This window comes from Perissodus microlepis, chromosome 14 (assembly GCF_051167445.1).
Source record: "Perissodus microlepis isolate ML-2025 ecotype Zambia chromosome 14, ASM5116744v1, whole genome shotgun sequence".
Lineage (NCBI taxonomy): Eukaryota > Metazoa > Chordata > Actinopteri > Cichliformes > Cichlidae > Perissodus > Perissodus microlepis.
Window position 1 is genome coordinate 13,063,636 of NC_140474.1, and position 15,401 is coordinate 13,079,036.

Genomic DNA, 15,401 nt, shown 5'->3' on the forward strand with positions numbered 1-15,401 from the left:
ACTGCAGTGAATGCAAACAGCAGAGTGTATGTGCTTAAAGTGGCAGAGACACAAAAAAGACCTCAAAAGATGCCTATGGGCCAGATTTATTAAGAATGATGCTGGTAAATCAGTTTGTGCGCTAACGTCACTCACAAAAATCTCTAAGATCCCACATCTTGCATGCAATCTTGTCAATACCCTTTCTTTCTAAATAATGACACAAATTATTTTTTTATGCCAAATGTCACTGTATAGCAATCAGACAAACTACTAAGAGGACAGGAAGTTTTATTTGTTGTTAATAGGTGTTTGTAGTCTTTCCTCTAAGCTTATTTAAAAAGCCAAACTGCTGTTTCATAGGGTTACAACAGAATCCTATGAGTGTCCCCAACACACACACACACACACACATATATATATAAATTCCCAAAATGTAAAACTAGTTCTTTAACTTATTAAATGTCACAACTTTTACGAGCATCCACATGGGCCGAAGTATTATGATTTATCCTTAAAACTGCCAGTCACACCTTTAGCTGAATTTTAATACAGCGTTTGGTGTCGCTGTGGGAAAAGACCAGCTTTCCACTTCACATAAATGATTTTTCTTACGAAACTTCTCCATCCCCAACTCTTTTTACTTCAAGGCTGAGGATAAATTGGAATTCTAAAAGGAGGAAATCACAAGGGATGAGAGACATTCAGGAAGCCAGGCATGGTGAAATCTTCAGCTGCTAAGCTGTCTGTCTTCAAGCCTCCAGCCCGCTGCTCACATGGCTGCATCTGACAGCCCGACAGACTAAAACATTCGGATCTCCTCTGTATGACGAGTGTTTGGAAATGGAGCATTTTTCCCAACTTTGATGTGTAGATGTTCTGTAAGCACTGTTTCCTCTTACTTCAGACTAAATGTCAGGCAAATCTATCGACGCTGAGGGCGGGCTGAATTGCTCTACCGGTACAAAAATGCAATAGATAGATACCCAACCCTGTGATTGCTGCCGTGGCTGGGGTAGAAAACTGACGGGTTTTTTTGTTAGTGGAAAATCAATACAGCACAGAGGAAGCGAGAGAAGCGCGGACTGCAGTCTTGCAGTAAAAAGGTAGATCGTCTTTAAAAAGTCAGGGCTATTTTTGCCTGGGCATTGAAGTGCTGAGTGGGGTGGGTGGTGGCATGAAGGGTAGGGATCAGTCTCAGCTTCTATTTGTCAAGGAGTGAGAGGGTGCTGCTGTAAACAGAGTTAACAGCACTGTATCCACGTCAGGATGGGCCTCCTGGGTATACACCACTTACACAGTACAGGGTTCTGTCTGCTGTGAAAACAGAGGGGCCAACACCTTGTTCAGATCACATCACAGGCTATGTCAGATAGGAAAGCTTTGAAAAGTAAATACTGAAGATCCAAAGTGACAAAGTTGGCAAACACATTGAGAAAAGACACTTTTTAAGTCAGCTGAGTTTCACATGTGAGTAAAAAGAATATGGCTAAAGGAAAATGTTGTTGTAGTAAGAGTACAAAAAAATTTGAATTGTCTTTCCCCATTATAGAGTGAAACGGCACATCGTGGTTAATTCAGTAATCTAAAGCCTGGTGCACATTGCTTTTGGGTTTGTCGCCGATGGTTGGTCACCAGCAAACATCCCCGTGGTTTGCTAGTAGACTGGTTGTCTAGGTAGCGCTCTTATGTATTTACTACCCAGTCATTTGTCAGTCCTGCACTCTTATTGGTGGTCAGTTTAAAAAATTTAATTCAGGGCTCCCTATTTCACATTGCCTGCAGTTATTTCATCCATCATTGCTTGAAGTCACTGAATATCATTGACTTTACATGAGCTCTCACTGCTAGGCGCTCGCCGTGCATTCCTTTGAAGCTGATAGTTGGTTACTTGAGAATATTTCAGTCACCGGTTGAGAAAAGATTATCTCAGGTTACGCACACTTTCTGTCACCAGCGGTTATTTTATTGTATATTGCATTAATTTTTCACACAACATCTTTTTCCCCATTTGCATTTGAACATGCAAACAATGGCACACATAAATCCAGAGCACCAAAGCACCAACTTTATCAAAATCATAAAAAAACATATTGGGACCTTCTGATCTTCATGTTTTACCTGCTTTAAAGCTGGCTTTTTATTGCACTTTTGCAAAACTTTGGAAAACAAAGTGTTTTAGCTAGTATAGTTTTTAATTCCCTAAATCAGCTTAATTAGAAACCTTTTTTTTGTAGATTGTTGAGGGTTGAGCCAGAGTCCATGTTGTACCTTATGACTATTTCTCTTCCATTGAAAGTATTCATTTTGTGAACAGTGCTGGGCTTGGAAGCAAGGGAGGCCGCCTGGTTTAGTTTCATGCTAAAGCTACCACACAGTCCAGACTTGAAGGTACATCGCCTTGAAGCTGGAGAACGTTCTATGCTCTGGTTGCCTCGGTAACCCACTAAAATATTTACTACAAGTTCAAACGTCAATTAACAGTGCTGTCGTGCTTTTATTGGATGTTGCTTCAGTCGCTCACCAGGAAGCTGAGATAAATGTATCTTGGGTCACGCCCGCTTCAAATCACTAGCGGTTATTTTGCTCGCGGCTGCTTGAAGTCACCAAATGTCATTCATTTTCTGTGATCTCAGGTCGCCGCTTCGCTTGCAACGTGGACGCAGGGTTTCTCTTCGGATCAAGCACACCTTGCTGCTTTTTAACGTGAATGTGTGGTTATTTTACATTTTTTTGCTTTACCACATTAAAACCAGCGTATTGCATGGCTGTCAGAAATTTTGATTTTGCTACATTTTTTGAATTATGTCATGCTAAAATGTCCACTATTGATGCAATACTACTAACAGGCTGCTCGTAACTCAGCCCTGAACAAGCAAAACCAAACTCTCTAAACAACTCCTCTTATTTTTAATATTAAGAAAAAATGCAACACATTGCATCATCTCTGCATCCATCTGCAGATAACTGATTATTACATATCCGTATTATCCACATGCAAGATGGGGCTAAACATGGTGGCAAAAGAGATATGATTCAGTTTTCCAACAGCTTGTCCCAAAGCGGCAGGATCTGACACTAAAATTTCACAAGCTGCACATCTGAATTATTGATTGTGTCTTTGCTACAGCAGGCACAAAAATAGATGTTTTTTAATGTTATAATTTCCATATAGCTGCAGGTCAAACTGGCAAACAAAATGATCCAGGATAGCAGAGAGATCTGTATAATTTTGCATTTTGCATCGAGTTAAAGAGGCAAAAAAACACACACACACAGCTGCAATGAAAACATCTCGTCTTAGATTTGAATGACACATTGAAATGATTGTGCTATAGGTCTCTTAACAGTCTTTAAAACCGGATAATTAACAAGACTGATAGGCCTAGACAAACCGATGCATTGAATGGATTCCTGGAATCAAAAGTGCAATCATCAGAGTGAAAATATGCGCGCAAGTAAGTACAGTATTCATGGATAATCTTCTCTGTTTTGGTAGCAGCTGTGTGATGGAATAATCACACATTTACTCTATTCATCAACTTTATTCATACTGAGTGATAACGATTCATGGGAATAGCCCAGATGAGCTCTGAGACCGCACGGGCCCATTAAGCGCCCAAAGGAGCATCTCATAAAGTGCAGTCCAGTGTCATTATTACGCTGTCACCATGCACATGCAATCCCCAGAAACAGTTTAATCTATGTAATGAGACTGGCTATATTCAAGTTGCATCTGTTCACTGGTAATTCCTCAACAGTGGACCTAATGCCACATGGCGAAGGCCCACTAGCAGAGTCCAAGTGAGCACAGTGAAGTGTAGAAAAGTGCTGTTTGTTCGCACAAAAAGCTGTTAGTCACGAGCCTAAACAGTGAAACGCTTCAGCAGCTGCAACGTCTACTGTAGCCACTGTATAATAAAAAGGGGCGCTCCCAAGACAGTGAGTCACTGCCATTAGGCTTCTTTGCCGTGAAGATCCTGCATTAAAAGCCCACCGGGAAGAATTCCAGTGATTGCTGTATTATTCACACGCTTTACATGATTCATATAAATAAAAGCAGAAAACTCTTTCACGTCCACATTTAGGACACTCAAGCTGAGGAGGTAAATCCTCGGCTTCTTCGGGAAGTCACGTCTTCATTTATTTCACAGCCTATTACCAGGTCAGCCAGAAGCTTTGTACTTCTAAAGAGGTGAGAAAAGGGAAGGGCTAAATCTGACCTCGTTCTGACAACTCACCATCTTATCACAGCCGCTGAGGCAACATCAGAAGAACCAATTTCCTGCTGTAAGGACTCAGCACAGAGGCTGCTGCAGACGTACTGTCTTGACTTGTGTTACGCTGTGATGAATGTGAGGTAAACACATTTTGTACCCTAACCTTAAAGCAGCTATAATCAATAATTTTATATTAACAGCGGATCAAATGTAAAAGGGGTCGCCCGACTCTGCGGTTCAATTTCGACTCTGCGGAGCTCTGCGGCATCGTAGTTTTAATTTTACAGCGCACGGCTTTATTGTTTTCGTTCACTCTCACTGCTTTAGGACATCACTTTGGCCTCAACTGTCAGCTGAGTTTAGAAAAATCCCAGTATTAAGTACTGTGCCAGCACCAGACAGCACGCAGACACGGTTAAGACACAGGTAGTGATCATAGAAATGCATTTAACAGCCACGTTATTCTTTCAGGAGCTGGTAGACCAAAAAACAAGCAAAGTAAAAACAGAATGATGCTCATGTTGCTCCCCGTCTGCACATCTGCTTAAATAAAAACAGACTTGCAATAAATCCCCCATTAAAAGGATGCAGCTTCACACATTAGGCACATTCAACTAAATCATTCTAAACTCCAGTTACATCTCTATAAAAGCAAAGATTGTTAGGGTTTACTAACATGAGATTACTTTTCTTTTTCTACATGTACATGTGGGGGCTTTTTTAATATACTTTACTGACTCCGTACTTTATGTGCTCTGTATATTTTATGAGTGTGTGGGAAGGCCTACATGTTCAATGCACTATTCAATTATTGTGAATGTTTTTTTCTGCTTTTCCTGCACAGCTCTGAACACCCAGTCGTTCTCGAGCCACATAAAAGCCTCGGTGCGCGATGAGCCACTCGCCTGATGCTCAAACAGCAGAAGTACGATTCTGAGGGGAAAACACTGTGGATCAAGCTGAAATTGCAGGTCAATCTTCTCAATGAAATACGACTGAGAGGTACACATGTACACAGCACATTTACACTACAATCTGTTTGAAACCGGCTGTCAGAAATGGTCCCGCTCTCAGCCAAAAGCTCATAATAAGGTCTGCAGCAGTGCAGGAAAATCTATATCCTGCACAATCATAGAAATGTTTACCGAATGATTACAGTTATGCAGGACCCTTGGAGCTAAACATTGCAATGTTTCTGTACTAATATATCATTACTATAGCCATGAGCCACAAGATCGGGGGAAAAAATGAGATGTTTTGTTATCTTTTTTTGTCTTTATAGAGTTACTGTGGCGTGTGGGGAAAGATTTATTTCAATGCAGAATTAAAGGAGAAGAAATAAGCAGAATCCACCTACCAACAACTCTAAAGTTCATTAATGACCATCTGAGAGGGGACAGTTGGGTTTATATGAGCAAAAAACTGAAGTTCAAGATAGATACATCACAATCAAGTGTGGATTATATCTAGATGTCAATGAAAAGAGTCTTAGAGGTGCTAGTAGGTAAATATATCTTAACCTATATGCAGCTTTAACTATGATTTTGGCACCATTCACTGTTTGGTATGCATTCGAATTCGGTTCATATTACATACAGATAAACATGTGTGCTCATCCCGCGGGGTGTTCTTCAATTTGGCCGCTGTATGTAGCGTGAAATTATGTTGTCGACGTTGTTTCTGCTGCAGTGTCAACAATAAAAAGTCTCAGATTCAGCGTGCTTGGCAGTTGATAAGATTTTGATCCTCACTTATCCCAGGAGGCATCCAAGTCCACATTAATTCAGAGGTTTTAGACTAAATCCATCATGGATAAAACTTATTACTCACAATGTTTCTGTATTTGTCTGTTCTCTGTAGCTGCATTACTTTACTTTAGCCAGACCTACAGTTGTCTTACCAGTGTATTCTGGATCCACATGAGGAGGGTAGAAGCGGAAGTTGATGAAGAAGGGAATAGACACTCCAAACCTGAACCACTCCACCACATAGGGGGGCTGCTGGCCGTCCAGGGGAGGGGACACGTCACACCCCAGGATCACGCTCTCTCCAGCGCGCGCCGTCACAAACCGGGGCTCCTCTCTCACTCCGTGGGCACCTGGAAGGAGAGGGAAGACGTTTTGTGGGCAAACACGTCATTTTCATGTTCATCGCAGCACAGCTGGTGCGTGACATGTAGGAGAACAAGAAACAGGAAAATCTTCATGCGCTGAAATCCTGCAGACTAAGCAGGAAAATCCCATTTCATTCAAGACTAATTTACAAACAATAATTGGGGTGGCGATTCAACATGATCGACTAAACTAATGGATTAAAAGTACATTTTATTCAAAGAGCGCTGTACTGTACAGTGAGGTGGTAGTGCACCGGTGACCGCGCACATGTGAAAACCCCTCATCCTATCGGCCTATCGTCATCTGTCACCTGCATCTGTTGGTTGAGTGTTTTGCGGCTGTGCCATACTGTACAATAAATGAGCTGCCAAGGGGTTCCATTGATCATAGCTGGCTGTTGCTCAGATGAGCTTTACTATGAGCACCACCAGGCTTGGCGTTTAGCCATGAATGTCCAGGCACGCTGCCGAGCGTTGACCTATCAGATGACTCAAAGGTCGGCATACCTGCCTCAGCAGAACGCTCACTCTGGGAATGGATTTTCTCCAGCTGCCACCCCCGCCTTTCATTGAGCTGGCTGTATCTCCACCGTCAGAGCAAGCATGACCACCCGCCCTCACCCAGGGGGAAAATCGCTTCAGGGATCAAGAGACATGCTGACGTTTCACTCCAGAGAAACACCAGCTGAATAACTTAACACTTTCATTAGCAGTAACGTTCGCATCATCAGGGATCATTTTTACTGAAGAACAAATATGTGACGGCTTGGAGGTATTTTGGGCTCAAGCAGAGCTGCTGTTATACGCCGGGCGGAGTGGGTGGCCATGCGTGTATGTTATGATGTTGGACCACCTTGTCACAATTGAAAATATGAACACATGCCTTTCACCTGTGCATTTAAAAAAAAAAAAAAACAAATCTCTTCGCCCAGTTCCTCTATCAAAAATATTTTTTTAAAAATGAAGCTTTGACTCCACCCCTACAGGCCATATGCACCACTTAGTGATTGTGTTTACCAGCTTAATCTGCATTATCCTTTGACAGAGTTAATCCACTTTATTCGTTTCAGCCGGCACAGATTCTAGACTGAAACAGAGCAGATTTAATCAAATTACACTTTTTAAAGTGGAGATATGGTCTGCCAGTTACAGCCTTCAGTGCTGGAATCTGCTTTGCTACTGTGCCTCTTTAGTCACAAGGAAAAGCAGGCATACTGTGCAACACTAAGCTCTAATGAGCAGCATAAACCAATTGAAACAAGTGTGCATGACTGCCTATAACCATTCAAACATGGCCTATAACCTAAAACTGGGGTGATGCAATTTTTACAAACCTATAAAAGAAGTTATATAGGAAAGAAATAGCATAAACACACCACTTTGTACCATCTAGATCATGTCAGTAATAAAACATTATTCATTAAAATAAGTAAACTGTAGCATGTCAAAATGGACAAAGATTGCTAAGACTGAACACTGAAGGGAGCTAATGGTTGAAAAGTGCTTCCGTGGGCATAAAACCACCCTGCAAGTGATACAAGCCTTTTAATGAGCTTCTGTAGAAACCTGTCCAGTCCATATCAGCGCAACAAAATCAGAAATCTGCTATACTAAACCTTTCAGGCTCGCCAAAAGTCTGGAATTCACACCTGAACATGCTCCATTGCAGGCTCATTTATAACACTTTCACAACGATTATAATAACCCCCTCAACGCCCATCAGGTGATTGTGCTGGGGCATGTCACACAACATTCAGCTGTTAAATTCTATTTAAAAAAGGATGAAAGAGTAATTCTAGATCAGTGAATCCCAGAGTGCCTTAAAGCTCTCGGTTCAAAAAATGTAGAAAATAGACATACTGGCATTCTTGAAAACTGTTTGTCACCAAAACACTAAGAGCTGGACTGGTCCAGAAAATGCAGCCAAATACACTTTTTTTAACCATATTTCGTGTACTGCTATAATTATTGGAGGGCGAATTATGATCATTATTTTCAGATCCATTTTTTTCCCCCTTGGACTCTACTAGAGCAGCTTGGCGTGATTCACTGTTTAAAATCATTTAACACATAAAACATTGTCTGAAAGAAGCTGCTTTAGCTACCTGATTGGCTGCCCCTCACGAGCAGAAGACTTTAACAATAGATTGGGGCTTTCTATACTCACAGCCAGAGCTGTGTGCCTTAGACAGCCGTACAAAACAAGTGGCCTCTCTATGGCATCATACAAACTCGAGAGTAGAATTAAATTGTGTGTGTCCACAGGTTGACCTTTTGGGATTAGTTGCACATACACTGACTTGATAAATGTTTAATCCTGCACACACCATTGGAACAGTAAAGTCCCTATAATCCATGTTAGTAGATGGATTGCATTACCTCCAAACAAAGACAGGCTAGTAGTTTCCTTGTGTTCCCAATCTAAACGGGTTAGTGACAATAGTGGCTGGACTACCAGAAGGACACTAACTTATCCATGAGGTCAAAAAAAGCGCAGAACAACATCTGAAGAACTTCAGTCCTCACTTGCCTTAGCTAAGGTCTGTGTTCATGACTCAATAATAAGAAAGAGACTCTGCAAGTTACTCTGCAACCACTATTGAAAAAAAAAAAACCCACAAAGGCTTATTTAACATTTACCAGAAAACATCTTAATTTGATCTGATTTTCTCAAGAGTCTGGGTAAAATATTCTGTGAACTGATTAGACAAAAGTTTAACTTTTTGGAAAGTTTGAGCCTCCTTACATAAAACTAATACAATACCAACAGTCAAACATGATGGTGGTAGTGTGTTGGTGATGGCTTTGGTGTTTTAGGACCTGTATGACTTGATATAGTTTTGAAGGAATCGTTAATTCTACTCTTAAACTGAAAATTGTGAAGGAGAAGATCTGACCATCTTTTTGTGCCCTAAATTTCAGGTGGACCCTTGTTACGCAGAAGAACTGAAACACATCAGCAAGTTCAAAACTAAATGAAGCTTTCAGAGCGGCCTAATCAAAGCGCAGACTTTGGTGCTTTGGCATGCCCTTAAACAGGCCGTCCATGCTTGAAAACCCCTTAATATAGCTGAATTTTGCAGAGAGGAATGGGCCAAAATTCCTCTAGTGATGTTAAAGACTCATGCCAGTTATGAGAAATGCTTGACTGCAATTCTTACTGCCAAGAGTGGCACAACCAGTTATTAGTGCGAAATTACTTTTTCATAAAAGGCTAGGCAGGTTTGGATAACTTTTTTCCCTTAATCAATGTAATCGTTGTCTAAAAACTGCATTTTGTATTTACTCAGGTTATCTTTGTCTAATAGTAAATTTTCTTAGATGACGAATGATAAAAGTGTAACAAACCTAGCCAAAGACTTAACTTTGGGTGATCATAAAATAATATTTTGATTTCTCTTTTCGGGGGTGAACGCAGTGAGTGTTTTGGGTGTAAAACAGTGTCCAGCATTTGTACTTCGAGGCTTTCAGAGGAAAAAAAACACAAGTTCCTATCCATAATGAAGCACAGTGGATACATTGTTTGGTTTGAGTAAGTAGAGTCACTTGACATAAAGCACACACTCAAACCCGGTGGAACAGCAGTGCATGCTGCTGAAATCCATTGTTTTCTCTGCAGACAGTTGAGGTTGCAGGAGTTTAGCAGCTCAGATTTCTAACTCACATTATTTTTGGATCTATGTGGCAGAGAGAGCATGCCTTGGACACAGAATAGGCTTTCAGGGCTTGAGATAATATATGGCAGGGCCAATAATTCTCAAGTTCTCTTATGAGATCCTCATGAGGGAACAATCAGCACAGGCTTGGTCACCACTTTCATTTCCTTAATGGAGACACAGCGACCCAATAGGGTTTATAGGGGCTTATTCAGGGGGAAATATTTATGCGCTCAACAACTCATAAATGTGATACAAGGGTCCATGCTTAAGATCTTTCAAATAAAGAGTGCTGTAGATATAAAGGAATCAATGCAGTTAGGATGGTTGCAACTAGTTATTGCTTTGGCATTGTAAATGTCAGCTGAACCCAAGTTGTACAGTGAAACTATTCAAAGACACAGAGGTAGAAATCTGTTGAGTAAGATCTGCATAAATCAGACACCTAATAAATCCTGCAGACTATTATGTTTTACGTTTCTGTCCTCAGCCTGAAGTGGATTTACTGCTAAGATCATGAATTTCTGAAGGGTAACAATTCAGTTACCTGTCAAGATACATCCGCTATACGGGCAGTAGTTCAGGAACAAAAGCAAAATACAGAGGGAGTAAGTCGTCTCTTGTGTTTGGCACACAATGGAGTAAAGGACTAGTCAGAGTATGAACTAGATACTAGTTTTGACTTTGACTTTTCTATATCCTCAAATCATTTTGTCAATGAATTATTTGGGTAACAAAATGTTAGAAGATATCGAAATATGCCCATTTGGACATTTCCAACATTTATTTTTTTTCCCCAAACCTCAAGCCAACAGCAACAAAATCCAGTTGACTGAATCAACCTCTTTGTGTCTTGTAACCCCTTAAAGAGACAATTAACACCAAAATCAAACACAAGTTCTTCCTCTGGCCAGTAGTTCAACAACAAAAAAAGGATTCATTCATTTATTTTTCCAAATTTCACTCGCCAAAAAAGACAACATGCAGGTAGTAACAATATAGCTCAGGTGAGTAGTTATGCCAATAATTGTAACTTTTTTTCATAAGCACAAGACTCTCATTATTGGTAAATGCAAACATTTCCTCCTGCAGAGGGACACAGTCAGTGGTTCTGATGTGGTATGAAGAAAATAGCTCTTGTATGAAAATGTTCATAACGAGGTTTGAGGATTCTCTTACACTGTCGCTGTATCTATTGCACTTTTAGCAGCACAAGGTGAGTGCCATATATATATATATACACCCCCAGGTTATTATCTTAAAATTTTGCATTATTAAGTCGCAATTTTGAGATATATAATGAATATTGACCAAAAACTTTGACTTATGGATAGCAAAAAATATCTTTTCAACGCTGGAAACAAGCTTTCACATGATTCAGCAATGTAATAAACACCATAAATCAATAAAATAGCAGCCGTTGGTCAACCAGACCAGCACGTGAATCATTGCGACAGAACAGCAGTGGCACGCAGGGTCAAATCTGCCACAGATTTAAACTCAAAGCGTTTTTCAAATGGCAGTGGGTTAAAATGGCTCTTCACACAAAAAGAACACTACAGTGTACTTTCAGTAATGGTCCCAGATTTGTAACGTAAATAGCCTCTCAAGGCAATTTTGGGCAACAATCAGGCAGAGAGGAGTTGCGAAAATGTTTTGATAGTAATAAGGCCCAATAACACAAAATATGAAAATAAAGGGAGTTCAGTGAGAGACAATTTTTGATTAACTCTGCTCAGATTTCTGATCTAGGCTGCCTAAACCTTGTTTTTGAAACTGGAGCAATATTTCAGGCAGTAAAACTAAAATCTAATACTTACCTCGTACTTGGATTTGATTCAGCACATGAGCGAGGATAACCATTGCTCACTGCAGTTAGAGATTTTGTAAGGGATACATCAAATGTTAAAATGCTGTGTGGGTGGGTGGGTGCATGTGTGCGTGCTTCTCAGTGATGGGGAGCTGAATGCCGCTTTATGCTGGACAGAGCTCCTGATGTGGAGGATGTAATGGAATATAGACTGGACAGAGGCTGGAGAGAGAATCTCAAGGACATGCAGCCACTGGGCTGGAGGGGCCACTGACAGGGCGGTAATTGAATGCCAGCCTGCATGTGCTGAAGGTCACATCAGCAAATAGCCTGAGTCTGTGTGTGCCTATACATATCTGTGTTACTGCGCTAATCTGGGCCTGCACAATTAAAACATGCAGCACCTAAACTACAACAGAATACAAACTATTCCACTCAAGGAAAGATGCAGCAGAAAGTAAAAAAAAAAAAAGAATTAACAAAAATACTTTAAAACTTCAATGGATTATAATTGGTGTATAAAAATGAGTAACATAAACTACATTTAAGTTGCTTATTTAAAACCTTCTTATTTGAGAGGAATTTCAAAAATGCAGATAAACAGAGTGTAGGTGTATGGGTTGTGTATAGAAAAGCCTATAATCTGATGTGTAAAAGAGGATTTAATCAGACTTTGTTAATTGACTATCAAAGGTCAGATATAATATATGGATTAAGGCCTTTATCTCAGAAGAATAACACAAGTCAGAATAGGAAATAACTATTTAGGAAATATTTGCTGAAAATAAAACACTACTATATATTGTAAATAATAATGTAAAAATATAATAAAATAATGACATTGATGGAAACAAAGAATGGATTACAGGGGAATGTGCAACATGGGAACAAATTATTTGGAAATTATTATAAAGAAACAGGAAACTTTGGTCCAAAATATTATACCGTATTAGCAAAGAAAAAGCAAGGCGTTTATTTGTAGTTAGCATGCTATATTTATCTATATAGCTGCCTACACTACAATTATAACTATAGCAGTGCATATAAGAGTATAATTATATTAGCAGCTTTCATTGTCCCAAAGTCTAATTTAAAAAGTAAGGAAGAGCACCGGTGAGTCACTAACATTTTATGACTGGTAGCAATGCACTGAATTCAGGATCCAAAACTCTTAATGTAATAGACTGATACGACCCGAGCTCATCACTACATCTTTATAAAGAACACACATGCAGTATTAGCTCGACAGTCATAATTTCATGGGTACTGACACATATTTTGGTATCAAAAGTGAAAGCGAAAGGAAAAATGGAAGATGGGGTGGGGGATTCGGGGTAATCGGTGATTTGAAAGTCAGCTTTAGCAGAACACAGATCAAGGGTTAAAACAGGGATGGAAGGAAGTGTAGTAAAAACGAAAAACAAAACAGGAAAGGACAATGGCTTTACAACGTGTAGATGACCGTGTGAGTCATGAGATGAGATGGAAATGCTCTAAAATCAAAAAATGTCATTGTGTGATGTCTGCGAAGGTTCATTGTGTGATTTAAAAAGTTGTGTTGGACTGAGTTAATTTTTGCCAGTAATATCTAAAACTTCCAAGTTACTGTGGAATAAACTAAAGGTTGTGTGTGCAAGACCTTTAAGTCCTATATGGTACAAACATTTCAAATAAAGATGTGTGTCATGAAACGAACTTGTGAATTATTGGCAGTTTTTCTTGCTAGTTTTTGCTTCAGTTATTGTACCACTTAAACCATGAATACTCAAAGTTTCATACTGAGTAAATGTAGAAAAGAATTTATGCATCAAACCAGGGCAGAAAGATGTGTGTTTGGGTTCAGAGTTGAACAATCGTCTATAAGTGGTGCAAATTTAGCAAAAAAAACTCATTTCTATTGTGTGCCAAGGTTTGCTGTTTTATCTTTCAAAATCCAAGTTTCTGTGTATTACTTTGTAAAATCTGTGTTCAAAATACGGTGATTTGTATTGGTAATTACCATCTTGGTATTATAGCGGCTTTCTCTGTATCTATGAAGCGCCTTAAGGCGACTTTTGTTGTGATTTGGCGCTATATAAATAAAATTGAATTGAATTGAATATAGTTTTATATAGTTTTATGGCACCGGTTCTGACATGAACGGTAGTAACCAGACCGAAAAGCAGCGCACATTTCGGTGCTTTATTTCGGTGCTTTTTTTTCCTGAAATGTCATACACTTTGGATTCTAGCCAATCATTTTACCTTTGCGAGCGTAGTAGGCGGGCCCAGGTACGTACGTTCTTTTAGAGCAGAGCTACAGATTAAAAACGCCCAAGGCGAAGCGGTCAAAGTCTGGCTGTACTTCACAGCAAAAGATGCAAACTCAGCAGCCTGCAACAAGTGCTTTAAGCTGATACTGTGCAAAGGAGGTAACTCCTCGAATCTGATGAAACACCTGGCGACGCATAGCATTTTGTTAAAAGCTGAGAAACGCGCCGTATTTGATAGCTTGCTGCGAACCTCACATCGAGCACATCTACTGCGTGTGGGTTGCCTGTTATTGGACCCGGAGTTAGCAACATCCCCCAAAAACCTGAAGAGGAGAGTCCTGGCCCCTAGCCCTGCCAGTGTAGCAGAAATGATGACGGATGATGATGGCAGCAGCAGCCGTTCTTCTCTGCGTGAGTAGCTTAATGTTGTTCGTGTGTAATTTACGTTGAGTAGGCTAACCATGTTATTACATTAATGCATGTAAGGTGAACTAGCAAACACCGTCGTAGTTACATGAGGCTGTCTTCTTGTTTGATGGCAGATACTCCCTTCACCCTGGCCAAAAAGGCTAAAATGACCAAAGAAAAAGTGGAAAACAGTTAAACATGAGAGGTTTTTGGACAAAGTTTGTGTTTTTTCCATTGATTAAGCACTGCTTCCAGCCAAGAGTGATGCCACAAATCCCCTATAGCTGCAGAAAAGGCTAACATTGTTATCTTTTTACAAAAAAACAGCTGAACATGAGAGGTTTTTGGACCAATTTTGTGTTCTCCATTCTTTAAGCACCAGTTCGAGCACCGTTTAAGCACCGGCACCGTTTCAAAAGTACCGGTTTGGTACTGGTATTGGATAAAACCTAAACGATACCCATCCCTAATAACGAATGATAATCCGCTTCGAAGGACAAGCTCTTAACCTTCTACGGTGCCAGAAATTTGAATTGTTTGGTATAGTTGTCTTTTAACATGTTGGTATCTCTCCAGACTCGACTTCAAGCTGAGGGGTGCAGGGAACAGCTGTGATTGGCACATACAGACATGTTGTCAGGCAGTGATTTATGGAACGCTTGCTTTGCGTTCTGTTGGCAGAGCACGCATTTTCAGTATCACTCAATCAGTTTCATTTAATTGTGTCAAGCTATTGCGACTCATTGTGATTACATTTCAAGTGATTGTGGAACCCTAAGAACTGCACACAGAAAATCCTGGATTTAGACGAACCTGTAGTCTCCACATTGTTCTAGGCACTTTGGTTCTTCAGTGAAGTGTAGGGATGTCCCGATGCCAGAAATGTAGTAGAAGTAATGCCACTCAATACACAATTTGATACCATAATTAAAAAATAAAGATTATCGTTTAAATAACTGACATG

The 15,401-nt window shown here is 40.1% G+C and overlaps 1 protein-coding gene across 3 annotated transcripts in view; it reads right to left on the reverse strand.

The window, feature by feature from the left end:
• igsf9ba (immunoglobulin superfamily, member 9Ba) overlaps positions 1-15,401 on the reverse strand; it is a 75,412-nt gene that overhangs the window by 46,935 nt on the left and 13,076 nt on the right. For all 3 annotated transcript variants that reach the window (XM_084951213.1, XM_084951212.1, XM_084951214.1), the window contains exon 2: positions 6,100-6,297. In XM_084951213.1, coding sequence (XP_084807339.1) covers positions 6,100-6,297 — 198 coding nt within the window. The remainder of the gene's footprint in view (positions 1-6,099; positions 6,298-15,401) is intronic.